Below are 26,270 nucleotides of genomic sequence, written 5' to 3'. Positions count from 1 at the left end.
GGGATTATGTGTATGCGTGCACGTGCACCTTGGGTGGAGGGGGTGTTTAGTCTTGTGCTGCTCTCTGCCAGGGGGAAGTAGGGAGACAGCCCCCTACAGCCACTTGTCATGTGCTGCTGTGGAATTCAAGGCACGGAAAATACCGAGCAGCAAGCTTTAGAACAAGGTGGGGTAACTTGCATGTATACAGAGGGGGAGAGAATAACCACTTAGTGTTCATTTAATTTATGGATTATGACAGGGCTTCTGCCACAATAAAATTTATAATTTGGTGTCTTCAAAATTATTGATTTGGGGGGGGAGTAGTCCAGTTGTTGTAATTGGCACCTATTTGGCTGTTGCCCATGAGCTAGGAAAGCAGTGTCTATCTCTGAAGTTGCTGGTGTACTAGGAGGGCACGGGCAGCCAACCAATGAGAATCGTATGTAGCCAACTGGAACAAGCTGAGCCCCGGAAGTGCTGCCTATGCATTAAGGCTCACCCTTATGGTGGAGAACTAGCCCTGTGCTCTGAGCAACATGGTTTAGGTGAGAACTGGCCAGGCTCTGCCCCTGCTCTCCCCAAGGAAGGGGACAGATAGGAACTCAAATAAGTTTCCCCTCTCTGCAGCTATTTGTTTTGAGGTGTAACGGCATGAAATGTAAAAGACCATAGACCATATCCTAACACACTATTGTAATACCATGGGCTTCTCTTGCAGCCTGTGTGGCTGTGTACCTTTGTTCCTGCTCTAAGTAGTCCACAGCTTCATTTTTAGTAAGAGCCAAACTAACTGGGTAATGTTTCCATGACGGCATTCCCTCTCCTCATTTCTTGATTCAAAAGGATTCCTACCTTTAGCAAACCAACAGTTGGTTGGGGGGACACTGGACATTATGTGGCCTCCATGCACAACTACTGCCTCCCATTACTAGCTTGAAATGTTTCCAGGGAAGCTGGAGGGGTGGGGGGCACTTTCTGGCAATTTTAGCCCACGAAGGACACAGTAGCAGAACAGCACTTGGGCCTTCCTAAAGGGATCTGAAAGAGAAGGTGATGCTTCTGCGGCATGGCTGGGAAAGGTTCCTCTTCAAAAAGGGCTGCACATCAGCTTCCTGACAGGTACAGGCACACGGGAGAGCAAATTGGTCTATCTGAACCCTCCACAACATATCCATCTCTGCAGCTACCCTCCTGGCACAGAAAGGGGCCCAGTAGTATTAGGGAGGGGGCTTCCAGCAGCTGTTCAACCCCACCTCTGGACAGGAACCAAAGGATGTCATCTCTCAATCTTCACTCCTCCTCTTTCTGTCCTAGAAATCAGTCACACACAGCCTGGTGGAATCTGTCTTTAATTTATATACAAACATGGAAAAGCCCAGCTGGTTATTTCTCTGAGCAGTCAAAGGCTGAAAGCAGAAACTTTGCCCACCCCATGAAAGCCTTGGGGAGTGGGCCCTTCCTGCCCACACAAACCTATCCAGTGGGTGGGGTAGCCTCAGGCCCTGTTGTGCATCCATGCAAAGATGCGGGGGGGGGGGCTTTCCCAGAGGAATTAGTGCAAAATCAAGTGGGGAAAACACAATTTTCACATTTCTAATAATTCACAGTTAAAAGAACAAAAAACAAAACTCTAGGCAAGCACATTCCTTTGCAGGTTGCCCAAGCTATTTACATGCATGGGACGGGACAGAGCCCAAGGTGGCTTATGTCATTTGCAGCCTCCTTGCAACCTGGATAAACACTAAAGGAGTAGAAACCGGGTCTGGAAGGTATTGAAAGAGGAGCCACGGAGGCAGAGGCCAGGCCTGCAAAATCACCTCTGCTCTGTTCTGGCCACAAGCCTTACGGTTGCCTCTCCTCCCTGCCCCAGCAGGCTGGACATGGGAACAGGCCTGCAAGACAGATTGCAAAAGGAAAGAGGCCCTGGCACCCAATGGCTGGAAAGATGTCTCCTAGGCTTCTGCCCCATGCAAGAGGCACAGGAAACTGTATGTGTCCCAGGGGGAAAAAATCAGAGGATCCTGGATCCACTCCCAAATCACAAAAACAAACAAACAGAAGACGAAGATTCACATCCTCCCCCTCAATTCTTTGGATGCTTCCTTTTGTATTGCATCTCCCAAAAGTGAGGCAGGAAAGCCAACACAACCGAGCAGCCAGGGCTCCCCAGAGCTCTCTTGGAGGGGAAACAGCTTTGCTTCCAAGCACACACCAAGGGGGAGAAGTGAAGGCTAGGAGAAGCCTGGGGGCAGGCTGTGCAACCACCAGATATAGGGCTGTCCTACCACCTCTAGGCCTCCAACAGCTAAGGGGCATTCCAAAGAATGAGGTGCCTGATGTAAAGAGCCCTCCCCATTTCCTTGAAAACAAGAAAGCTACAGAGGACACAAGCAAGCCCATGAGGCCTCCCCCCTGCATCCAATCATGGTGCCCATCCCACAGCTGACCCAGCAGCTCCAGATGCCTTCAGAGCTCTCTGCAGCAGAGGGAGAATGGGAAGGCAAACAAGGGAGCATTCAAGTGGTAGATAAGCCAGACTAGTGGCGCAAGGAGAAGGAAGAGGCCGAGGTGATGGCCCAGACCAGTGGGTGCTGCTAGCACATGCGCTTGTATGTGTAGATGTAGGCCTTGCAGTTGGGACAGGTGTGAGTCACATCCTTGAAGTCATCAAGAAGGCACGGGATCAAGCAGCAGCCCAGGTCACACCTGAGGGAGGTGGGGAGAAAGTGTGACTCCATGAGGGCAGTGCCAAGACTGCTGGCTACAGCTCTCTTGGGGGGAAGTATCTGAAGTCCCCCACAGTTTACCATGCGGGGGAGGAGAGTGAGGTAGGGTTGGCAAATCCCTAACAGGAAAAAAGAGCAGGAACCAGTGGCCAATTAATCCGCCCCCGCCAACCTCAGCAGCAGAGGGTGGGAAGAAATGCAGGGAAGAGTGGCTGTCGGGCACAGCTACAGCCAGCGAAGCCAGATACTCTCTGCCTCCTTTGCAAGAACAGCCCAATGCCTGCTGTCCTTTTGGGCCAGGGAAGTGCCCCCACCTCCCGAGGCAGAGACTGGTTTCTTGCTTCACACCAAGACAAGTATAGTAGCAGTGGCAGTCTGGCTATGCACCACCCCTCCCCTGCAGCAAGACAGTACCACCTGGTTTCCGGCCGCGACTGCAAGGGTTTCCTCTTGCCCCCTCACCTACCCTACAAAGCAGCAGAAGAAGCCCAACAGGAAACTCATGAAACCAATTTCATGGGAGATCTTGGTCGTGATGGCCTGCTGGCAGTGTGGGCACACAGTGGTGACAGGGGCCGCTTGGAATATCTCTCCCTGCAGCACTGTCACTGTTGTTGCTGCTCCCGAGGGTACCAGCACGGTCGCCGTTTGACTCCCTGGAGGGGGGTAGGGGCCTGTTGGAGGGTAGTAGCCCATGGCAGGATGTGGTCCTGGAGGCAGGTAGTAGCCACCTAGAGAGAAAGAACAGACAGGTCCTCAATCTGGAGCCAGAATGAGGGACGACTTGCGACCCATCACTCCCTACAGTCCTGGTAGCCAGTTAGCGAGTGTGGTGTCTGTCCTGCTTCGCCCACTAACTGGATGTTCCTTGCCCCAAAGGGAGAATTTGCAAGATGATATCACAGTACCAGGAGTTGGCCTCCCCAAAATCTCCCTTCTCCCCAATGGAACCCAGTCACTTCCTTGCCCACCAAGGGGAATTCAGGGAGTTGTCTCACCCAACGTTCAAACAACCTTTCATCTTGCCAAGCCCCTAGCTGTCCGCAACTCTCTATAGTGCTCTTCCTGGCCTTGTGGCCCCCTGCTCTGATCTTGGGCAATCCTAGCAAGGCTCAGCTACCCCCAAGGACAAGTCCAGCGGTGCCTGTTCCTTCTGTGTCGTGCCTGTGTCCATTCCGGACCTATAAACAGATGGTTCCACTGGAAGGAGTTGCTGCAGGTTGCAATCAGTGCCTTTTCTATCTGGTTGCACACAGTAGAGTCAATATCTGCAGAATCCCTTACAGAGAGCAGAACTAGTCCAGCCCCGAAAAAGCGTGAGAATGAGTCCTCCGCCCTATGCCTACTCACCCTTCCCCCACAGCCCTCCAACTCACCAGGTGGCATGTAGGGCATGGATCCATCAGTGGCCACGGGTAGAGGGATGAAGCCCGGCTGGGATGGTGGTTCATATGGAGGAGGCCCAAACTCTGAAGGTGGCTGCGGGGCCCCTTGTGGCTGCACCATGGCAGGCGAGACTCTGCCTGTATAAGGAAGGAAAAGGGGATGAAAAGAATAGCTCATTTCCTATCACAATGCTGGATCTGGGAGGGGGCCCCAAGAAGTAAGCTGGGGTTTGCTTGCTGCATGCTTGACAGGGAGAAGCACATGGCTAGACCATGCATCCATCTGAGGGAGAGGGACCCTGTGAGAGTTGGGGATGGTTTCATCACTACTGAGTGACAGCCTCTGCCTGGAACCCCCTCTGTTAATGCAAGTCTCCAGGCTCCTGTCCCTTTCCTCTTAGGAACATCAGGAACATGGGAAAGGAACAACCTGCAAGCAAGACCTCCTCAGACTCAGCACCTTACCTGCAGGGAAAGGTGGGCCATCCTTCTCTTCTAAGAGGGGGGCCGATGGCCCCCCTGGGTAAGGTGGTGGAGGGTCACTGGACATGCTTTCTGCTGGCCTGAAAGAGAAATCAAGATGCAGGGTTATTGCAGCTGCGGAAATGAAGTTTGCAAGCAGGACAGGATTACAGTAATTGTCAAATGGCCATTTTCCACACCCAGAATTGGGCAGGATGGAAGGGTTCTGTTAGGCGGCCTGAGAGGGTCTTCTGGTAAACTGGGGGGGACTTCAGTTCAGACACTCCCCCCCCTCCAGAGACCTGTAGCCAGCTGTCTTGACACTGCACTCAGCTGCAGGTGATAATGCATCTAATCGAGAGGGCTTGTTTAAAGCTGTTATGGGGTGCTTGCACACACACCCCATCCAAATATTCTCCAAGAAAGAATTCACTCCAAAATAACAGGAATGGCTTCCTAGACAGGCAAGGACTCACTGCATAGTCCAAAACCACCCACTCATCTAGTGCTTTTTTAGCCCAAACTTCTTCCACAATGCTCAGGAAAGCATACATGGTTGTCTCTTCTCCACTTTGGCATTGTATCGATCCTGTAAGGGAGCTTATGCCAAGAGAGAAACCATCCTCAAGTCACCAAGACAGCTTCACAACAGTGTAGGGATCAGTGTCTGGATTTCCAAGATCCTTACTGGACGCTTGACCCACAATACCCTGGCCAGCAACTGTGTCAAACACAACTTTGAATCTCCAGTCCCTGAATGGGATGGTCCCATTAACCCTGCACCCAAATGCACAGCCCCCCCCCCCCCCAATTACCATTTGCCATGAAAATCTCTGGGAAAAGGAAGCTAAATGTGGAAAATGTCTGATGACAGTTTCCAATCCGCTCAAAATGCTGTTGTGGGTTGCATCCATGGCCAGCCACACATTTCCAGCCCCAAGCCAGGTGCAGCAAGCACCATTCCTGTCCCCCCTCAGTCCTCCCTGCAGAGGATCCAAACATAGCTTTCGCTTGCAGTCTGCTTTTGGCTGTGGAGCTGCTTCTCTTGGAGGACTCTGCTGGCAGAGCACACTAGAACTGCAGTCTCAAGGGGAAAAGCAAACTGATCTCCCTGCTAGAGCCACGTGGCCTGAGCGACACAGAGGGGCCTGCTGAAATTCGATCAACAAAAGTCTGCTCCCCCCACCCATGATTTCAACCAGGCCACATGATGCTGCCGGAAAACCAGGCCAGCTGAAAACCAGATGCCAGGGGACCAAGGTGGGCCTGACATGGATCCTCCTCCATGTTCTGCTTCCGCACCAAAGCTTTGGGAATCAGCACAATGCATCCAAGAGAATCCCTAGAGAGGTAACAGTAGGGGAGTTCTCTCCAGCAACTCTGGATGAGCTGCCTCAGTCTGCTCCTGCCTTGACGTGAACGCACAAACCACACACAAAAGACCCCATCGTTGGGGGCTCTGCTTGGCTTCTAGAAACAAAGACGCCTTACTGAAAAACTCCTCGCCTTTCCACAGCTAGCAGAAACGCACTCAGCACAGCCTAGCTCTGAGCTGCTCCAGGCCAGTTCCAGCTTTTCTGGCAGTGCCCTTGCCAAGTGACAGGAAGACGCTTCTGCAGCAAACAGGCTCTGAATCCCAGCAATTCTGCACTGCATGACAATCACCAAACACTTTGGGCAGCTGGATTAAGCCACTATAAATATGGAGGGGGGCTTGCAGTAATCCACCCCCAGTCTTCTGAATGGTGCAAGCCAAAGCCATCCAGTACAAAGAAGAAAAAAGGACCACGAGTCACCTGACTTCTGGGCACTACTGTTCCCAGAAGAGAAGAGCTGAAGGAAAGCAGCCCTCGCTGCTAGTCCCATGGACTGAATGGGGCCAGCTGAATATTTTCCCTATTCTGCAAGGAACCAGACACAACACAATACTTTAGGATGGCTGTGCTTGGTTTATAATGCAAAGGAAAAAAACCATGGCCTCCTGGCTTTCTTTGGAAATGCTCATTCAGCGCCTGCAGGAGGCTCTGGGGCCAAGAGGCCTGCTCTGCAATGATGTTTCACTTGCCTGGCACTTCATCTTGCATTCAGAGCTACAATTTTTGCTGTAGTTGGCTTTGTGAACATCCTACATGCACAGCAGAAGCCCACAGGAATATGCACTGAACATGTGGCGTAAACAGCCCATTCCTCCAGGGCTCGCAGGTGGCGCACAGTGTCTGGAGCTGCCCCCACTGCCACCAGCTCCCAAAATACATGTTTACATTTTAAATGTCTGTCCACTTTGTGACTTCACAGCATCATGCTTGTATGAACGCTGACTTTAAAAACCACAAATGAGGCAGGAGAGCAAATTCCCAGAATTTTACTGACAGATTGAAGTACAGGTGGAGGAGATTCTCTAGCACAACCTTGGATAACGTGGCCATTCTCCGTATTAATATAAAACCAGAGCCCTCCTCAGATGTGAGGGAGCTCAATACTGACCACTTCCACATTGCTGCCTAGAAGCCACTCAGAGCTCAATCCTATGCACCTCCAGTCCCATTGAATTCAATTCAACTTATTTCCGAGAATACTCACACAGATTGCAGTCCTTATCTACTCATCCTTTTCCCTCTAGACAAACCTACAACTCAGTCTTATGTATGGACAATTTCTTGTGTTGAACGTCCCTCCTCCCCTCCCCAATTTCAGTCCACTGATTGAGTGCTCTTTAAAAATAAAGTCTTAGGACTGTCTAGAGGCTGGATATCAATAGAAATCTCATCTGTGGGAAGGATACCCTGGTTGGTAAGTGGCAGAGCCCAGACTTCCTTCCCCTGGTTCAAAGGGCCCTACAAAGCAGCTCCCCGCTGGCAAGAGTGTGAGATGGGGAACGGGACCTTGTGATCCATCTCAATCAGGGCTGTCTCCTCTGACCAGCAGTAATTCTCCAGGGCCTCTGGCACAGAATGCTCCTCTGTACCACCTGCTACCTGCCAGGGCTGGAACAAGTCTGCATGCACAGCACAGCCTCTGAGCCTCGGCCCCTCCCCACTCTGCCACTCAAACAAGTCCATTCAGATAAGTTCCTCTGCCAACATTGCTAAATGAACCTATAAGAGCATCTCCCCTCCATGTAGACAAAACCTGGGATATACAGACCAGCCTCAACGGGACACTGACTCTGTTATGTCCTCCCCTTCCCTTCAAGGGTGATTCAGGTTGCTGGACCCCTGTCTCTGCTGTTCTTTTTCCTAAAAGGGAAGCTCCCAACCCCTCCTTCCTGGCCAAAAGCTCTGTGTGGGCCACCAAGGAGAAACACCAGCAATCAGCAACTTGTACACAGCCAATCCTCTTGATGCTAGCCAGCCTGTAGTAATTTCACAAATTCTGACCCGCCTTTGATTCCCCTTCCCTTTGCATCAGCCACAAGCAGGTGGCAGAACTAGCAGGGCTAGAAAAACAATACTGTCCCTCGATCTTCTGCGTAACTCTCCAGCCTCATAACCCACAAAGGTAGTTCAATCATCTTCCCATGAAGCTCTTCAATAAAAGCACCATGTCCATGATTAAGAACCACGAGACACACACACAATGGCCCCCATCTCTTCCCTTGGGACCGGCAGGCATTGGCTCAGTCTCTGCAGGGCTCACAAGAGATTTGTGAAAACAACTTGCAGCTCCATATCATGGGATTAATTTCATTTTAAGAACAAGTTCAAAAACCAGCAGGCAGAATGTAAAGGCAGCTGACTGTTGGGAGCATGCTTTATGATTATGTAATTGTCACTGAAGGCCAAATGACAGGGTTTAAGCCAGAAGACATAGATTGAAATGTATACCATAATATGCATACCATAATAACATATAACCATGTCAATCTGTGTTCCCCACCTGTAAAATGGGAGCAATTGTGCAAAGGACTGAAAGAATTTGAAGCTCAGTAGGAATGCTAAAGAATATCAGCAAGCTACATCTCTCTCTTTCCATAAGAAGCAAACACTTGCCCAAACCTGCCAAGAGATCTGTGCACCTGGCATAGCTATTTCGCACAGGATAAGGAGGGCCAGCGAAATGAGTCAGTCACTGTATTTCCTGAGCACATTTTGCATACAGTTTTATACAACAATCCTCACTTGAGAGATGGGCTATGCTTTAGCTGTGAAGACATCACATTCACACAAACTGAGAGTTGCCAACCCTGGACAGCAGGAGCACACAATCTTCATGATACATGATATACCCAATACACACAATCACCATATTATTCTGTGGATTGGACAACACACAGATTTTCCATGAGTTCATGTAACACCTGCAGGTCTGGCATCTGTGGCCAAGTATCTATGGAATCACCCAAGGGGGAATGTTGGCAGAATGCTCTGCTCCTACTCTGAGGCATTCCCTTCAGGGTTTTACAGAGTTTCCAGTACTAACGCTGACAACAGAAGACCCTTGGCTAATGATTTGTCAGTCACATATGCACCTTGTGAGGAAAACTAGGCTGAGAGAGATTTTCAGAGGTAGGTGCCTAGTTGCTGTTGGAAAAGACCCCTCTACTACATGAACTCTGGGTCTGACACCCTTCTTGAGAAGGATCAGAGACATCAACAGAGGACAGGTCGACCAACACCACCTGTTAGCCCCGAGAACTAAAAGGAACCTCCAGGCTTAGAAGCAGTACGACTCATAACATGACCTCCTTTGAAAACAGGATGGGTGCTTTTTACATTTGTTGCAGCAAGTTCTTTTGATCTAGCACAGAGCAATCAAATGTGATACTTAAAATGAGAGACAGAAATGGTCAAATCCCACAGAGTGCCGCACCATCACATTGGGGGGCATGGATCAGCTGCAGAGCCTCTACTTGGCACTAGAAGGTCCCAAGTTCAATCCCCGCTAGGACCTCCAGTTAAACATCAAGTCACAGGTGACGTGAAAGACTTCCACCCGAGACCCTGGAGAGCCGCTGCCAGCCTGAGTAGACAAGACAGACCTTGGTGGACTGCTGGTCTGACTCAGCATGAGATAGCTTCCTATGTACATAAACGCCATTGAGCTCCCCGTTCCCTTGCAGGGGCTGATCGCTTCTGGAAACAGACGGTTAGCCTCGATAGACCCACCTTGGCTCAACCCAGCAGCCCTCTTCTCACGTGCAGTTTTGCCCTGAATTAGGCGCGTATCTGGGTACCCGGCCATTCTGAACGGCTAGAACCCCACCCTTCGTTACGTCACGACGCCTTGCGGTGGGCAGCTGCTCCTGCGCCCACTCTCCCGAGCTAGTCTTTGCGCCGGGACTCCGACGCAGGGGCTTCTGGGAGTGGTAGTTCTGCGGCTTAGAGCGGCCGCCAAAGACCACATCCCCCAGCATGCATCGTGGGTCAGAGAGCTCGCTTGGCCGCTCTTGGGGAGCCGCAGGGGGCGTCAAGGCCAGGGAGAGGCGACAGGGAGGGAGGAATGCGCACCCCACCACTCCCGCCTTGCCCCGGCGCCGCTGCGGTCGGCAGTCGCCTTGCCTCACCTCACCGCCTCGGCTGGCCGCAAAGCTGAAGAGAAGCAGCCGCCACCGCCGGCTGTCTGAGGCACCCTCAGAGCGGAGCGAAGCTGGGGGGCGTGGCCTGGCTGCGGCGGGGCGTAACCAACTAGTAGTGACGTCACCTTGCACGGCCTCGTCGCCCGTCGCGGGAAGGGGGGGGCCGAGGCAGAGTCAGTTTCCCGAACTTCCAAGTTCACACGTTCACACGTGCAATGGGATGCAGCTGCGGGTCTGTCGTTGAGATGTAGTGATTCGAGTGTCGGAATGGATGCTGGGAGACCCCAGGTTCCAGTGGCCCCTCGGCTATGAATCTTACTGTTTCCCCTTGGGCTCACCCCCCCCTCCCTAATCTACTTCACAGGGCTGTTGTGTAAGCTGTCCGGAGAGATTTTTGGAGGTAGGGGGTAGAACGATTTTTAGTTTTTTGATAAAAATATTTTTAATTTTGTGTTGTTTTCTTCGTTTATAGCCTGCCTCAATAAAGACATTACTTTATTTCTGGAGAGAAGCCCGGCGGCTATGAGTTGGGGGGAGGGGGTCCTGAAATGGCTAATCAGGTTCCTCAAGCTGCTATAAAGGTAATAGGGTTACATCATAACAAAATGGTTCAAGAAAGTATTTTTAAAAGAGAATGGGACCGTGAACTGCACCACTGTGTATAGGATATATTGGTGGTGGAGAGTGTTGTCAAGTCATAGCTGATTTATGAAGATCCCTGGTGGAGTTTTCATGGCAAGAGACTAACGGAGATGGTTTGCTATTGCTTGCCTCTGCAACCTTGGTCTTCGTTGGAGGTCTCCCATCCAATTACTAAACCATGGCCAACTCTGTTTAGATTTTGATCAGATCAGGGCTATTCAGGTAAGGGCATGGGACATTTTATTTATTTATTTATTTACTTCATTTCTCCCCAACGGGGACCCAAAGTGGCTTACATAGTTGTTCTCTCCATTTTTTCCTCACAAAAATCCTGTGAGGTAGGTTAGGCTGAGAGAGTGTGACTAGCCCGAGGTCACCCAGCAAGTGGCAGAGCATAGATTCAAACCTGGGTCTCCCAGATTCTACTCCAACACTCTAACTGCTTCACCACACTGGTTATCTGTTCCCTGTATTTGTTGTCCTGATCTCACTGCTTTGTTTACATACCATTTTCCATGTTGTTTAACACAGCATGCTTAATAGTCTATGTTTTCTTTATGACTGCTGCAGTCCTATCGCATTGCTTATTAAATGTCTCATCCTATTGATTGCATTGATTCATACCATGTAGTGGACCTTGAATCTCAGTGAGAAAGACAGACTATAAATAAAGTATATAAAATATTTTTTTAAAAAACTTTGGCTTGCTAACCATCCACACTTTTTTTTGGCAGTGCTCACCTCTGCCAAAACCAGTGACTTTTGCCAGCAGTTCTGGAAATGGAGAGCCAGTGTGGTGTAGTGGCTAGAGTATCAGACTAGGATCTGGACCACCCAGATTTGATTCCGAGTTCTGCCATGGATACTTGCTAGGTGACCTTGGGCCAGTCACAGACTGTCAGCCTAACTTACCTCTCAGGGTTGTTGTGAAGAAAAAATGGAGGAGAAGAATGATGTAAGCCTCTTTGGGTCCCCACTGGAGAAAAAGGTAGGGTATAAACAAAGTTTTAAAAACTTTGGAATGGCTTCACTCAAACATCCCCCCACCCCTGCACAAAGCTCTGAAGGCGGCCATCCCCAGGGCACTCCAGCTCCCAGCAGAAGAGCAGTCCCCAGCCCTCACCTTCGTCGTCTTTGGTCTGGAATGGCACCTGTCCAAAGAACACCATCTATGACTCACTCTATTCACAGAGTCCTCACCCCATCCATCTTCCAGATCTCCCCATGTTCCAGGGTCTCCTGGCAACCAGCAGAAACTTTCCATGCCAGGCAGAACTCGGAGCTGTAGGCTGCTGTCCTCAGACCGTGGTGGTGACTGTGGCTTTGAACATATTAGGGTGTGTTTCAGTTCTCTCTCTAAGGCAACGGTCTGTGGTTAGCCTCCCAGGGACAGGACTCTCATTTTACCAAGCCAGCAGCTGAAAGGAAGATGAGCCAGACTCTCACCTTTGCTGAGCTGGTCAACCTGGCTATTGGGACACCAGAACTGGGCAATGTCAATTTCAATGCCCTCCATTTCTTACTACACAGCATGCTGGAACGTTTAAATCTGCAAGATGTGAAGAAAGAAATTTCTGAGGATGAGCAAGACTTTCTCAAGCCACCTTCAAGTATCATTGGTTCTAGAGCAACTTCTGAATCAGACCCACCAGTGAGGAGGTCCAGTTCGATCTTCCACCAGATGCATGACAGAATTGTCCTGATAGAGAAGCAGCTCCAGTTCTTGAATGGTTCACCCTCCACTGAGGAACTGCTGGTCCGTTCTCAGGATGGCATATTTGCCAATCCTGCCCAGGACATGTGGCAGCTGATACAGCTGAAGAAGAAGATGGAAATGAATGAGGAAGGAATGTCCAAGGTAGGTGAGGCACCCTCTTTTTGAAGCAAGGAAGTCAGCCTCCTTCCCTTCAAGTCCATGCCATGTTTCACCTGCACCTCCTCCCTGCCACCTCCCCCTTCCCCACTTGAGTGTGCAGAACAAACATGTAGTAGCCAGGATGATAACTGTAGAGACTGAACTTGTCCACATGGAATTTCCACAAGGACCCAGAAATACACACTCTACTTCTATGCTTGTGGGATTAAAGTACTGATGGGATTGGCTCAAATGGAAAACATGCAAAGACGTTGACATCAACAGCAGAGTAGCTACATAGTAGTTTCCTTGCCTCATCCTCCTGTGGCTGCTAGCCCACCACCCCAGAGGGCTTTAAAAAATATTGGCAGTTAGCATTTTGGATGTTATTAGGTAGATAAGTGATGTGGGACAGTGGACTTTTAGGAGCCAGAGGGATCCCCCCCGATCACAACACACTTTTTGGTCCTACCACTGTGTTCTTAGACTGCCCCCACCTTTTCTTCCACGTCCCCAGCACAGAACAAAACTCCTTTGCTTTGCAACAGCAACCCCTTCTTTCCATCCACTGCAGTCATTTTTATATATTGCATTCATACGTATCTGATCCATTTTGATTGACTCATCTTCTGTTTGGAAAATATCAGTTTTTTGAGATGACATTCTAGATTTCTCCATCCCCAAGTCCACAGCAGTCTGTTGTGTGTCCCTGAGCCAAGACAAGAAACTGGAATGTACTTTTTTTATCTACACCCTATTTCCAAACTTACCCCCATCTGCATCAGGATAATAGAAGTTGTTGGATCAGCTACAGCAGAAGAAGGCTTTTCTGCTAGCTTACCTTTGCAGAACAATAATATGGGCGGAAGGGTCAAGCACACTCTCCATCCCTGCCCAGAAAGCCTCTAATGGTGCCATTTGGAATCTCGGTCTCTGGTACCACAACTGGGCCTTTCCTTCCACTTGGCTGGGGCCAGTTGCTAGACCCCCTGGTTCTGAGTAAGACTTCAGCCACCATTTTCTCTTGCCCTGCCCCATTTAGGCCATGAACACTCTGCAGGATTTGCTGAACAACATCTGTGCTCTGAAAGCCAGCACCCACAACTTCAAGGAAGAGCTGAGGCATCTGAAAGTCGACTTACAGAAAGTGAGTAGCCCCCAGACAGCTCCAAGAAAAATGGACACATTCATTTCACATGTTGTCCTCAGAGGAGAACCTTGTACTGTACAACTCATAATTATGTATATCAATGAAGAAAATATTTTGTCTTGCCTGCTGATTTAGAATTGTGGTTTTTTATATTGTCCAACCCATTCTTCTTGTACCAATATAAGATACCTACATTTCAAACTTTGTAACATGATGATATTTAACCCTAGATGATGTGCAGCATATTCACAAACACTAAAAACAGGCACTTTTTACTACACTTACAGTGAAATCCTAAGCAATCTAAGCCCATTTAGACTGCAGTAATTCTGCTTAGGATTTCACTCATAGTGTAGTAGTTAGAGTGATGGCTAGACTGCTGTGTTAGGATCTGGAGACCTGGGTTCAAATCCCTATTTTGCCATGGAAGCTTACAGGGTAACCCTGGGCGAATAACAGATTCTCATATTGTATCCATTGTGAGGGTACAATGGAGAAAGGGAGAAGATTATGAGCCACTTTAGGTTCCCATTGGGGAGAAAAGTGGGTTATAAATGTGGTGTATATAAGTGGAATATAAAAGTGGGGTATAAAGTAAGCAAATAAAGCTCGATGTTTGTGGAATTTAATTAAATACCATATTCAACAGACCACAGGCTGCTGCTCCATTCCCTTCCAAGCCAAAACAATGTTATTGGGATTTTTAACTGATAAACAGATACTTCCAGTTAGGAAAGAACTTAATAAACTTACTCATAGTAGCAGCCAAATTAGAAATAGTTGGAAGATTGGGGCAGGGAGAATCTCCCCTTGATTTCTGCTTGGTGCAACAAAATTTGAGAAATCATAATAATGGATAAAATACATCACAAATTGTTCCCTTTTCTGTTATATACTGAAGCTAGAAATAATGTGATAAAGAAAAAAACTGAATTGAGCCCCAGTTATGTATTCTAAGCAACAATTGAAGCAACACATAATTTCTCAGACATATAGTTTATTAACAAAAAATTGCACAACAAAGCTTTTTATGTGGTATTGCAGCTGTTATAATAGCTCTTTTTCTTTCATCTTTCTTTCATATAAACTCCGTCTAAAAGTTGACCAGCCCCTGTTTGTAACCCTGCAGGCCTTTGCTGTACACATCACTTGGGGTGAACCAGTTTTCAGAATCCAAAAACAGTCTCAAAGAGAGCCGGCTAGGGCTAATGCCTGCCTGCCTCTTCCACATCAGACAAGTTAGGTCTGACTGTAGATGTTCAGAAGGCACTATGCACGTGTATATGCACACACGCACAGTCTCTTTCTTCACTTTATTATATACTGATATATCATCTCTTCATTATCAGCTTAATATCGACAAAATACAGGAACAACTTGCACAGCTGGATAATCAGGCCAAAGCGTTGGAGGAAATCAGGCAGCAAATGGTGAGTTAGCCCCCAAACAGGCACATGTGCTGGGCTCCTTGGCCTCAGCTTAGCCCCTGCCTTGGAGCCAGGGAAGGCCAGTCCAGAAGAAGGCTTTAAGGTTGCCCACCTCCCTTTTCCAAGTGTCTGTGATCTGTCAAGTGCTGACCCACTGACAGTTCACCCTGGCCATTTGGACCCCCCCTCCCCAGATCCCCTGCTATCCTTCTGCCCCTTCCGTCTTCTCTCCTAGTGCCTGCAGTTTGCAGCCCTGCCTTCTTTCAGAAATATTCTAATCTTAATTACATATTTCTTATTTGGCACACTCCATAATGACTCAAGAAAAGGAGCGAATCTCCTCCATACCTTAAAAATCATTTCTTGGCGATTACCCTGCCTGTGTGAACAGTGCTGGGGGTGGCCATGATTTCAGAGGAATTCCTTTGGAATGTGCCTCATCTGGGGGTGATCGAAAAGCTGCAACAGCAGCGGGAGTGCAGGGGGGCAGAGAATGAAGCAGGGAGTTATTGGGGCAGAGTTGGTGAGGAGGGAAACTCCTTGTGGAAGGGGCGTAAGAGAGAGGAGAAGGAGGATGGCAGACAAGCGTGCTGGAAGCAGCTGGTGTGGCCAGTGGGAGGACATGCCGTGAAGCCCAGTGGAGTCTTAGAGCCAGCACAGAACCCAAAAGAGTGGAAACAAACATCAAACATTGTTGACAGCTGGCTGGCCAAATCGTCTTCCTCCTAAAACGCTTATCTTCTTTCCTCCTTTCTGGTTGCAGGGCCACGTGAAGACAACGACCAGCTCATTGTCAGACTTCTCGGACTTGGTGCAGTGGAGTTCTCTTTGTGAAATGCTTCTGGGCAAGGTGGGTGGGCGGTGCAGGGTTGGGGGGGCAGGGCAGGCCTACAGAAAGGTAGCTGTCTCCTTTTGTGGGGAGGGGGGCTGGTGCGTGCGCAGTGAGGAACTGGCTTTGAACGTTGTGACCTTTTTGTTCACACTATGCAAGTTTTTGGAAGTATTTTGTTTAAGAAAACAGGAGTTATTCCTGCCCTGGCAAAAGTGATAGGGTGCCAGATGCAGTCTGTCTGGACTGCCCAGGTGGGCCCATCAGAATCCCACTCCCCCTACATAATTTAATGATATCACCCCTTGACATGTTGGCTGTCACTGCCCCACATTTTTCTCTGCTGCTCATGGGCACTGGCTATCTCATTCCCAGACTGACCTTATTTCCTTTTTGTGCTGTGCAAAGTATTGTTAGGAACTGGAGAAGCTAAAGTAGGAACAGCTCTTGTGCTCAGTGCTGCATAGAACAGGTGCCAGATTAAGTACTCATCGTGCCCTAGCTGTGCCCCCATGACAAGAAATCCCACTTGTGTTTTTGAGAGATTTTCCATGTTTTCTAGCCTGAGGGGCTAGAAAATAAAACATTGCTTTGTCTTGAATGAGTGGTGATCTAACGGAATCTTAAATCCAGAGCACAACAAAGTTGACAAATGTACACACGACGGGCAGGGGCTGGGAAAACTGAGCCTGTTTAATCATGACAAACTGAAGCCATGATTAAACTCAGGCTTTGAACTCACAGCTTCCATAACCAAAAGAGTTATCTACTCGGTTATACTGAAAATGTGCAGGAACGAGTTTGCAGCATCCAGACAGTATTGAGGTAATCACTTGGAGCAAGGAAAATTGGGTGAATCGGTAGCTGAGTGCCTCTCCTTCCCTCAAGTGTGGAAAGATAGCTGGGAGGCTAATTTTTTACTCTGCCTGACAGCCTGGTTCGTTCTTTCTCGAGAAACTCTGAAGACAGTAGGCAGTAGGGCACAGTGGGGGTCCTTTTCAGAGCACACTGCATGCAGATCTCAACAGATACCCTTCCTCAGACCCTCTATAAGTGTGTATATAACTGTGTTGCAGAGTTTTCCAGATGTGGAGAGAGAGGCCAGAGACAGATCATCCAAGGAGATGCTCGGTTCTTTGGGGCAGCTGCCTGTGAAACACAAGGAGCTCACAGCCAAAGTTACTCAGTTGGAAGAGCAGCTTAAGCGCCAAGCAGAGCTGCTAGGTGAGATGGTAGGACTCAGGGCAGAGGATGGGGAGGAGCAGTGGGAGGGTGCAGGGACAGAGATAATGCCCAATGAAGCTTGCCCCCTTCAGATCCACCCAGAGCAGCCAGCAGGGAGTAGCAGAGAATATGGGATTCCCCTGCCCCCCCAACTCCAAGATCTTGGAAGAAGGGCTAGTCTGGAGTGGACCCAGGTGGCAAAAAGCCAAGTCCCTTCCCCTTAGTCACCCCAGAGGAAACGCTTTTAGTGCATGCTCCGAGTTGCTCTTATTGCTGCTTCACATGATGCAGTGTCCTCATGACCTCCAGGAAGACTTTGGATCCAACGTGTGCCAGGAAATTTGTGTTACCCAGACGCAAAGGGGTCCACGTTTGAATGAGACCGCAGCATGTCTGGAGAAGGGGCTTCGGCTGGCCTCTCCCTGCACGCCTTTTTCCTGACCTGAAACTGTCCTGGGGAAGCCAGTATTTGCTCCCCCTGCAGCAGTCCATACATGCAGATTTCCCAGTGGAGAAAATAGCAGTTCCCCATGCCTCTCAGGCTTGGAAAATAGTGTGGGAAGAAGGAAGTCCCCTTTCCTCTTGGTCTGGTCCTATTAAGAATTGGATAACTGTGTGCCTGTGACTCCATGGAACTCCTGATCCTTGTGTGAATTGTCTCTGATTTTCTCACCTTTGGCTCCTTTGTGAGCCTCTTCTCCACTTCCAGAACATTATGAAACCCCAGCTGACCATGGTGAAGAACTGATGTCGCTGCTGAAGCGCATGAATGCCCTGGAGACTCAGGATCAGCAGGTGACTTGGGAAACACAGACCTGAGGATAGGCTGGGGATCTGATGCTGTCCAGATCACAAAGGGCCACTCTAGCAAAGAATGGGAACAAATCAACACACCACCCCCTGCTGGCTCCAGGTGGCTCGAGCAAGCGATCCAAGCTACAATCTATGGGAGAAAACCAGAACAGTTTTTTTAAAAAAAATTAAAGTAATGATCATCTAAAGCAGGAGAATATTCTTGCTGAGCTCCAAATACAGCAAACCCATTGGGAGTAAATAAAACTCGTCCACTGGAGGAAGATCTAGGCCGATTCCAGATGGCCAGAAATTGCGGTTTTTCTGCGGAAATAATCGCTTACCGGCCACACGTTCAGTTTCGTCTCCATCCGCTTTGTCTCGCAGCGTGCCGTGCCATCCCACTTCCGGATGTTCGCACGGCCAACTGAGGTACCCGGGATTGGTTGTTTCCTCCCCGTCACAGTTGACATCGGCGGCCTTCATTGGTTCGCATTTCAGTTTTTTTTTTAAAAAAAAATTACGTGTTTTGCGCAAATGCGCAAATGCGCAATTGTGCAGGTATGCGAATATGCAGCGTCAACTTTTGTGCATTTGTGCATTTGCGTGCATTTGCACAGTTCGATGTGCGCAAACGTGCAACTGCGCAAATGGTGCCCGGTTTAAAAAAAAAACTAAGGGAATATTGTTGCCGGCCAGCCGGCAAAGGAAAGAGGTAAAGGGGAGGGCCTCTCCATGGCGACGAAGCATCCAGAAGTGTGCAAACCCGCAATACGGCGTTCACACCGTCCGCTTCTGGAGCGCAACACTGCGCCATGAACTGGAGGTAAGCAGGGACGGGACATTACGTGTTTTAACGAGTGAGGTCGCTGGAAAAGCGAAAGCACTCGCTTTATTTGTGCCCGTCTGGAATCGGCCCTTGAGTGGAGTGATGCATAGCCGTGCCCATGCTGGAGTGTCACACACCATGGGAGGTTCTCAATTGCTATCGGTCATTTCTCACCCCAATTTGTGCTCAGCAAGGGAAATGAGATCTGGAGGTGGGAGAAGGGTTCAGGGACTGATACGGTTGCCCTCTGGCTGGGCGTGGAGCATGGTGGAGGCACTCAGCAGCTGCGCTTGCTTCCCTCAGGGGAAGGAGTCTCTAAGAGGCATCCTGGATCAGTTGCCAAAGCTGAAACAACGGTGCGAGAAACTGGAGGATGCGGTGGACAAGCTGAAGAGGAACGCGGCCAACATCCAGGTGAGTGTCTGGGTCAAGCCAGGGGTGATGTTGCGGGAGTCCTATGAATGTGTTCCCAAGTACAGGCCCATTTTTAGTGGAGGGGAGCCCTCTGGCTTGACCAAAGTCTGACACTGCTGTCAAGGAACTTGAGTCCCTGTGAAAAAGGCAGACTGTGGACGAAGTCAATAAGGGAGCAGAGAGATCAATCAATAGCTCTCAGCCATGATGTCTAAATGGAACCTCCATGTTCAGGGGCAGTCCAACTCTCCAGTCCAGTTGCTGTGGTGGTGCCAGCAACAGGGGGAGGGGTGGCGGTGGCTTTTGCCTTTTTTGCCCTGCGGATGGGCTTCCTGTTGGTGTCTGGCTAGCCACTGTTGGCAACGGGGTACTAAATTAGGCAGACCTCTTGGTCTGATCCAGCAGAACTCATCTTACATGCTTGTTGTTGAGCAGCTTGAAGTGGGCTCAGAACAGCCGCACTCTGTGGTGACATTTGGCATTCTTCAAGACTCAGAGGAATTGGGTTGGCCGGAAAGGTGCTGCTTTTAGAATTTCAAGAAAAATAGGGTGCAGAATAAGAATGTTGCCTTAATTTTAGGAAAAAATGTACCTCATTTTGAAATTGGGATTCAAATGTTTGTTTTCAGAATTTGAGGGAAAAAATTGCCAAATTTTGAATACGTATAAACTATTACTTCCAATTAGGAAGGTGAGAGTTGCAGTTTGTATGTCTGCAGTTGGTGTGATAGGGTGAGAGGGTCTCCATCTCTCTTCAAGTACATATGGGTGTTTGCACACCCAGACACACACATGTGCAACAGATCTGTGGATAGTGGGTGAACACCCAAAGGTCCTGGGAAGGGGCGGCCTAGTAGGCCTTTGAAACTCCCCCTCTCGAAGGGGCTTGGTGCTGCGTGGGGCTCTTGCCCTGACACTGGAGCTGAAGGGGAGAAATCTGCCAAAGGGCAGACGAGCTGGTGTGAAGCCTGGGTTTTGCACCTGTCCACAGAACATAGAAAATATGTTGGAGCAACTGGACGTCACAAAAGCTGACAAAGCCTTAATCCAGGAGGAGATGAATGTGGTGAGTGGAGCAAGCAACACGGGATGGGGTGGGGGCTCCCTGAGAACCAGCAGGGCTTCCTGCAGGGCAGCTCTGTGGGTGTCTTTTGCTCTTACTGACTTAACAGCTTCAGTGGCTGTGAAGAAAATGAGCGCTCTGGGACCATGTGCTTTCTGAACTGGAAGCAATGTCGGACTGAGAGGGCAGGAGATAGACTTCTGTGTCTTCAGCAACTGTTTGATCAAGAGTCCATTGGATGAAAGATTCCTCATCTCGTTACCTGCATGCCAGGAACAGTCCTGGCAGATGGTCTCACTTCAGCTTGCTGATGATGATGCAGAGTCCTGGGGAGGCCTGATGAGGGGCTTTGTCCCTAGGGCCACTGGGCAGCCCTGGCTTGACCACTCCCCACCCCCCACCCCCAGAAAGCTGACAAGAGTGCACTGGAGGCCAAGGTGAACCACATGGAGCTGACGCTGGCCACTGCCCAGCTAAGTGAAATGATGCAGGAGCTGCTGCAGAAGATGTCCCTCCAGGACAAGGACTGGCAAAAGGTCTTGGAGAAGCTCTTCGCTGATATGGATGGCAAGGTAACTCTTTTGTAAGCCCCAGCAGCTCTGAGTGTTGTTGGTTGCTCTGCGGAGCTGCTAAGCACCTGCTGTCCCCGGACTGGCTCTTCTTTGCCTCCCCCAGCTAGACCGGATGGCCCTGGACCCCGTGAGCAGGCAGCTGGAGGAAGTGTGGCAGTTCATCAAGAAGTACCTGAGTGAGGGCCCTCGCTTTGATGCAGATAGTGCGGCTGGCTTTCGGAAGTGAGTGGGGGGTGAGGCAGGGCCATGCCTCAGAGAGACAGCTGTGCCTGGCCCAAGGCAGATTGGCAGGCTCGCCTGCTGCAGCTAGATCTTCTGTGCCCTTCCTGGAGCTTGGGAGACAGCAGGCATGTGCTGGGCATCTATCCTCTTGCCCTGGGAGGGAAGGGTCAGCGTGCTCTGCCTCCTGGCCAAGACCTTCAGCGGTCATGGGGAAAGGAAGCCACAAAGTGAAGGTGACTGTCTCAGCTCTCCTGCAATGCATTACAGCTGGGAGGGAGATGGCAAAAGGCCCATGAGCTCAATTGGTGTTTGTGTTGCAGGCAACTCTTTGAGAGAGTGAAGTGCATCTCCTGTGACCGGCCAGTGACCATGATGACCGGCCCGTGAGTACCAAACTTTTTTGGCTGCTGAGAGAGGTGAGGCTGCAGTAGGGAACTTCTGTGGGGCAGCAGACCCTGCTGGCCACCTCCCACCCATTTCCTGTTTTACAGGCATCTGGTGACGGTCCGCAAGGCCACGCTGAGGCCTCGGCCTGCCAGTGCGAATGGTTATGAGTACCTGGCACGGAAGCAAAAAAGGTGAGCTGCCTGGCCTGACAGAAGCTAAACATCCCCAGGAATGAGGGCTAGAACTGGACTAGCCATGTGCTGCTTCTTTGGTTCTGTTTTCACCCTGCCCGTCCCATTCCCCGGGCTTCTTTAGATAGCTCCTCTCTTCCATTCTCTGCTCCTTCCCCGCCCCCCCCCCCCATCCACGGGTGCTGTTTTGTCCCTCTGGCTTCTTTGGTTGCCCTTTAGGACAAAATGTCCCAGTGCTGAGCAATCTATTAATGGCTTCCTTTTTCAGGGACCCGGAGACAAATGAAGCAACCAGCAATCAGCCTCCCCAGACTTGCTGGCAGTGCCAAGCTCACCATCAGACGTGCACTATCAAGCGACTGTCCAAGTCGCAGGACTTTGCTACCCTTTACCCCTACGGAGACCCTACCGTCCTTACTTATGACAATGTGAGCTGCCCATGAGCTCTGTCAAGTGCCTGCAGGATCCCAGAGTCTGAGGGGGAAGTAGCTGGGCAGGTGCTGTGGCTGCTTGCTAGACTTCAGAATTGGTTTGTTGAGTCAGGCCCATGGATAGCACCCTCTCACCTTCTAACTATAGCCAGGCAGTGGCCTACTAGATCTTTGCAAAGGGGACATGAAGGTGATGGCCTTTTACTGTAGCTTGTCTCCAGGTGCACTTCTTCTGGAACTGGAGGTTCTGTTGAGATATCCTAATAGACTTCTGATCCATCCTTGTGAAAGACATGTCCACGGGTGGTTGGGCATGGGTCTTTATGGGCAGCCATCAGATAGCTGTCATTATCTCCTGCACTTCTAACCTCTTTTTAGGCCGAGGTGGACATTCTGGGTGTAAATGGCGTTCTCTACAAAGGCCGTGTGAATGCGCAAACTGCAGAGCGGACTCTTGCTGTGCAGAAGGAATTCTTAGGTGAGGGTCAGAACACAGGCTGATGTGTCTCCCCATGGGCCTTGCCTGCGGATCCAGGCAGCAGCCGTAGGCCATAATGCTTTCTTCCTGCAATGGCTGCAAGGGGAGGTAGTCCTTGTTGCCAGTGAGCCAAAGGTAGCACTTCTGAAAAGTGGAACTGTCCCTAAACTCCTCCGTAGAGTTGGAAGTGGTGAGTGGTGTGCATCTGTTCCTGTGACTAGAAGCCCCCAAGAAAGGAAAAGTCGTTGGAGGGAGGTGGCTCCGACTGCCCCTGTGAGCATGGCAAAGGAGGCCAGATACGGGGTCTGGGCAAGCTGGCTGGCTACTTTCTGCAGACCTGGTGGTCCCAGGCAACAGGATCTTTGAGCTCTTCGGGGCATGTTGCTGGGGTGGGCTTCCTTTCTACTACCCTTTCCCCTCCAGGTCGCTTTCAGAGAGTTTTGTGTGGCCATCTCATGCATTGTGTCAACGTGGCACAGTTGGGTCATTCCAGAGGGAGAAAATAAAGTGTGAAATGGGGTCCCCTAGTGGAGCAATGCCTGGGGGACTTCAAGGCCCTACTGCTAAAAGGGCAGTTCCTTGGCACCTGCTCAGGTACAATGTGGGGAGAGAGTGCTGTTGTTTGGGTATACCTGGCAGTCCTCAGAATCACCACTGGGTTGCTGGAAGGAAGTGAGTTCTCAGGCCTCCTTAGAAGCAGCTGCCAAACAGAGCTGTGCACAGACAGGGAATGCCATGTGATGAGAGAACGAGCTGGGATCCAGGAAGACCCCAGTTCAAATCTTGCCTCTGTCAGAGTTACAGGGTGGCCTTAAGTCAGTTGCTCTCAATCCTCTGTCTGTGATATGGAGATAATCTGACCAGCCCCCCTTGCTGGGCTGTTATAAGGAAGTGTCAAGCACTTTGATCCCTGACAAGGAGGCCAAGTATGTACTCCCTCCATATGACCACCCCAGACTCACTCCTAGCTCTGATTTCTTTTCAGGCGAGGTCTTGGCAGAGCAGGCAAAGGGACTGGCTGGGAGACCCTGTTCAGAGCTCCTGTTCAGCTCCTGGAAGCTCCTGTTCAGAGTTGATAAAAAGATGACAGTAGCACCTTTAAGACTAACCAATTTTATTGTAGCATAAGCTTTCGAGAATCAAGTTCTCTTCGTCAGATGGATGATATCATGCATCTGACGAAGAGAACTTGATTCTCAAAAGCTTATGCTACAATAAAATTGGTTAGTCTTAAAGGTGCTACTGGACTCGTTTTGATTTTGCTACTACAGACTAACACGGCTAACTCCTCTGGATCTTTGATAAAAAGATGTTGACTGGACCAATAGTCTGATTCAGCATGAGGCAGCTTTGTGTGTTCCTTTCCTCCCCCTACAGGTATAAAGCCTCCCCGGCCCCCTTCTGGCCTCCGGATGGAGAGGGCCCGCTCAGCCATAGCACATGTCAGTTACGTGTCACCCTATGCCTGTAAGTCCCCCCTCCCCCGCCACTGACACTTCCTTGGTGGTCTCCACCTAGACAAAAGAGGGAGCACTTGGGCCCCCAGAAGCGATGGGTGCTGACGTGGCAATAGGGCAGAGCGTGCACAGCTCCCCGCTCCCCCCATCTGCAGACCAGAAAGGGTTCTCTAGCCAATTGCAGTAAATGGTTGGCCCCACTGCTGGATTTCTTGAGCTGCTGTTTAGATGTGGCTGGGTGAGGAGAGTGCAGAGCCTCAGCCTCCTAACAGCAGGTGGCCCAGTCCAGCACAGTGCAGGATGCAAGAGACAAGTCAGTCTTCTGCCAGAGACAGATCGCGTTACCTTCATTTCTGGTTCAGCCCTTCAGCAGCCCTTTTGCTTCCACCACCCCTGCCAAGAGTTTTGACACTAGACCCCACTGAGGCTGTTAAATACTGGTCAGATTAGTGGAACAGCAGGAGCCCTCAGAATCCTTGTTTTCCCCTGCAGCCTCCACCATCCGTCGGATTGGATCTGCAATAGGAACCCACCGCCAGCCACCGACCCCAGAGACCATGGATGGTGTGGTCCGTGGGAACACCAGCCTCAGCCAGCACAGCTTCCGGAGCGGTGGGGGGGTTACAGGCATGTGAACTGCCAGTGATCTCAGCGGCAGCTCCCCGACCTTTTGTCCCTCCCTCTAGCCCCCTCTCACCCTTTCCTATTAAATCTCCGGTGCCCCCTGCAAGCAGGGCCATGACAGGAAGCAGCTCCAGGGCGTTCCCTCTAGGCTCCTACAAGGTATGTCTCAGCAGTGGCAGTGGGGCAAGACTCAAACCCCACACTTAGCAGGGTGTCTTCTGGCAGTCAGCCTTGCTTTTGACCTCAGCTAATGGAGGTGGGGGCTGGCAAAGGGTGGTGTTGGCTGGTCAGGAAGAGACTGCCCTCATCAACTGCCAGGAGGGTCCATGGAAAGCACCTGGTGGGATTTTGGCCCTGAGGAGAAGCTGGCAGCAGCATGATGGGCACTTGGACTGAATGGCTACTCTCCCCCTGGACAAACTGGACTCTGCAACTGCTCCTGGTTCCACATCCCCCACCCCTGCAAGCAGCTGGGACTTGAGCAAGATTTTGTGGAGGAAGGAAATCTCTATAAAGATCATTTTCTTTGCTAAGTGGCTGGAGGTGGATCCTGCTACAGACATTTTTGGGGGGGGGGGGGAAACAGTGCAACCTCCGACCTCCATGCCTGCTGTCCAGGCCCCGTTGGCGTTTGCTGGGTATGGCATGCTCAGACAGGTCAGAGCTGGAAGACAGAGAGCAGGGCAGTTGATTGGTGGGGCTGGCCCTCTGGGGTCAAGCTGCTGACATGAAGCCCCAAGCAAACTCCAGCCACCTGTAGATTGTGGCTGGGCCTTGCTCCTGCTCCCCCCACCAACAGCCAACTGACCAGCAAAGGTCCATGGGCTTTCCCCTCTTCCACAGACCGCCCCCCAAGAAAAAATAATTCACAATTCTCATGCCAGAGGGACTTTGATGAAATTTTAATTTTTGTAATAAGGGTAGGGGGCATGACAGGTATTCTTTGGGCTATGTATCTTCTCCTGCAACTAAAGAATTCTCTTGTTTCCTGCACAACCGAGGACGCTGAACCCCCCCCCCTTTGTTCTCAAAGTCTCAGTGGCCCTCAAAAACTCATTGCTGGTCTGCACTGGAGACACAAACTTCTTGGGTATTTCAAGGCCTGCTTTCTGTGCCTTGCATGTGGCAAGAAAATACCTCCAACTAGCACTGGGTGTTTCCCACTCTGCCTCCCATGATCTTGGCCTTTGTAGGGCAGCCAAGCCAGGGATCAGCCAGCAGCGTTCCTCTCCCATCAGAAAGTGGGGGTGGAGGCTGCTTGACACATTCCCTCCCCCTCTCTGCAAGGCAAAAGGCAATTGGAGCTCTTTTCAGCTGCAGCCAGGCCAGAGTAGGCACCCCCAGACCACTCGGGGAGGTCCAACAACCTGTCTCTGTGAGTTCTTGGGACCACCTGCTTTGGAGTCACTGTGGACACAGAAAAATACTACCACAAATGGACTAACAGAGAAGAGAAGGAGTGTGCTGAGCAGGTGGAAATCTAGATCTTGGGACCTCCCTGCCGCAGCCCCTCTGTGGAAGGACTGGCTCAGCAGCTCGAGCCTTCCCGCCCCCCCAGTAGCCCCTTGACATGAGGTCTGCTTAGGCACCACCTGCCTGCTGCCCCTCCCAAG

The 26,270-nt window shown here is 50.4% G+C and overlaps 2 protein-coding genes across 4 annotated transcripts; one reads left to right on the top strand and one right to left on the bottom strand.

Moving 5' to 3' along the window:
- Positions 1 to 1,315: 1,315 nt before the first annotated feature.
- On the bottom strand, positions 1,316 to 10,141 carry CDIP1 (cell death inducing p53 target 1). Of its 3 annotated transcripts, none has more exons than XM_054993468.1 (5): positions 10,064 to 10,141; positions 4,559 to 4,656; positions 4,085 to 4,231; positions 3,175 to 3,439; positions 1,316 to 2,688 (listed from the first exon to the last, which is right to left on the bottom strand). In XM_054993468.1, the coding sequence occupies exons 2-5, from the start codon at positions 4,641 to 4,643 to the stop codon at positions 2,577 to 2,579; spliced, it is 609 nt and encodes a 202-aa protein (XP_054849443.1). In that variant the 5' UTR covers positions 4,644 to 4,656; positions 10,064 to 10,141; the 3' UTR covers positions 1,316 to 2,576. The 3 variants fall into 3 exon arrangements, with proteins under 3 accessions (XP_054849443.1, XP_054849440.1, XP_054849442.1); XM_054993465.1 differs by having other exon boundaries at positions 10,059 to 10,135; XM_054993467.1 differs by lacking the exon at positions 10,064 to 10,141 and adding an exon at positions 9,661 to 9,766.
- Positions 10,142 to 12,141: 2,000 nt separating this feature from the next.
- Positions 12,142 to 25,179, top strand: C12H16orf96 (chromosome 12 C16orf96 homolog). Its single transcript, XM_054994863.1, has 16 exons — positions 12,142 to 12,570; positions 13,610 to 13,714; positions 15,067 to 15,147; positions 15,908 to 15,994; positions 17,050 to 17,197; positions 17,907 to 17,992; positions 19,122 to 19,232; positions 20,224 to 20,298; positions 20,703 to 20,867; positions 20,971 to 21,089; positions 21,410 to 21,472; positions 21,581 to 21,667; positions 21,936 to 22,095; positions 22,477 to 22,576; positions 23,954 to 24,043; positions 24,526 to 25,179. The coding sequence occupies exons 1-16, from the start codon at positions 12,142 to 12,144 to the stop codon at positions 24,666 to 24,668; spliced, it is 2,049 nt and encodes a 682-aa protein (XP_054850838.1). The 3' UTR covers positions 24,669 to 25,179.
- Positions 25,180 to 26,270: the final 1,091 nt, after the last annotated feature.

This window comes from Eublepharis macularius, chromosome 12 (assembly GCF_028583425.1).
Source record: "Eublepharis macularius isolate TG4126 chromosome 12, MPM_Emac_v1.0, whole genome shotgun sequence".
Taxonomy (NCBI): Eukaryota; Metazoa; Chordata; class Lepidosauria; order Squamata; family Eublepharidae; genus Eublepharis; species Eublepharis macularius.
The sequence above is the reverse complement of the archived record's forward strand: the minus strand, read 5'-3'. Positions and strand labels throughout refer to the sequence as shown.

Bases quoted from the DNA above. Each gene is read 5' to 3' on its own strand.
- CDIP1 (XM_054993468.1), bottom strand. From the start codon at position 4,643: ATGTCCAGTGACCCTCCACCACCTTACCCAGGGGGGCCATCGGCCCCC. The intron at 3,440-4,084 runs GTGAGTTGGAGG...CTTTCTCTCTAG, and splicing joins CATGCCCTACATGCCACCTG to GTGGCTACTACCTGCCTCCA. The intron at 2,689-3,174 runs GTAGGTGAGGGG...CACCTCCCTCAG, and splicing joins TTCTTCTGCTGCTTTGTAGG to GTGTGACCTGGGCTGCTGCT.
- C12H16orf96 (XM_054994863.1), top strand. From the start codon at position 12,142: ATGAGCCAGACTCTCACCTTTGCTGAGCTGGTCAACCTGGCTATTGGG. The intron at 20,868-20,970 runs GTAACTCTTTTG...TGCCTCCCCCAG, and splicing joins TCGCTGATATGGATGGCAAG to CTAGACCGGATGGCCCTGGA. The intron at 22,096-22,476 runs GTGAGCTGCCCA...ACCTCTTTTTAG, and splicing joins CCGTCCTTACTTATGACAAT to GCCGAGGTGGACATTCTGGG.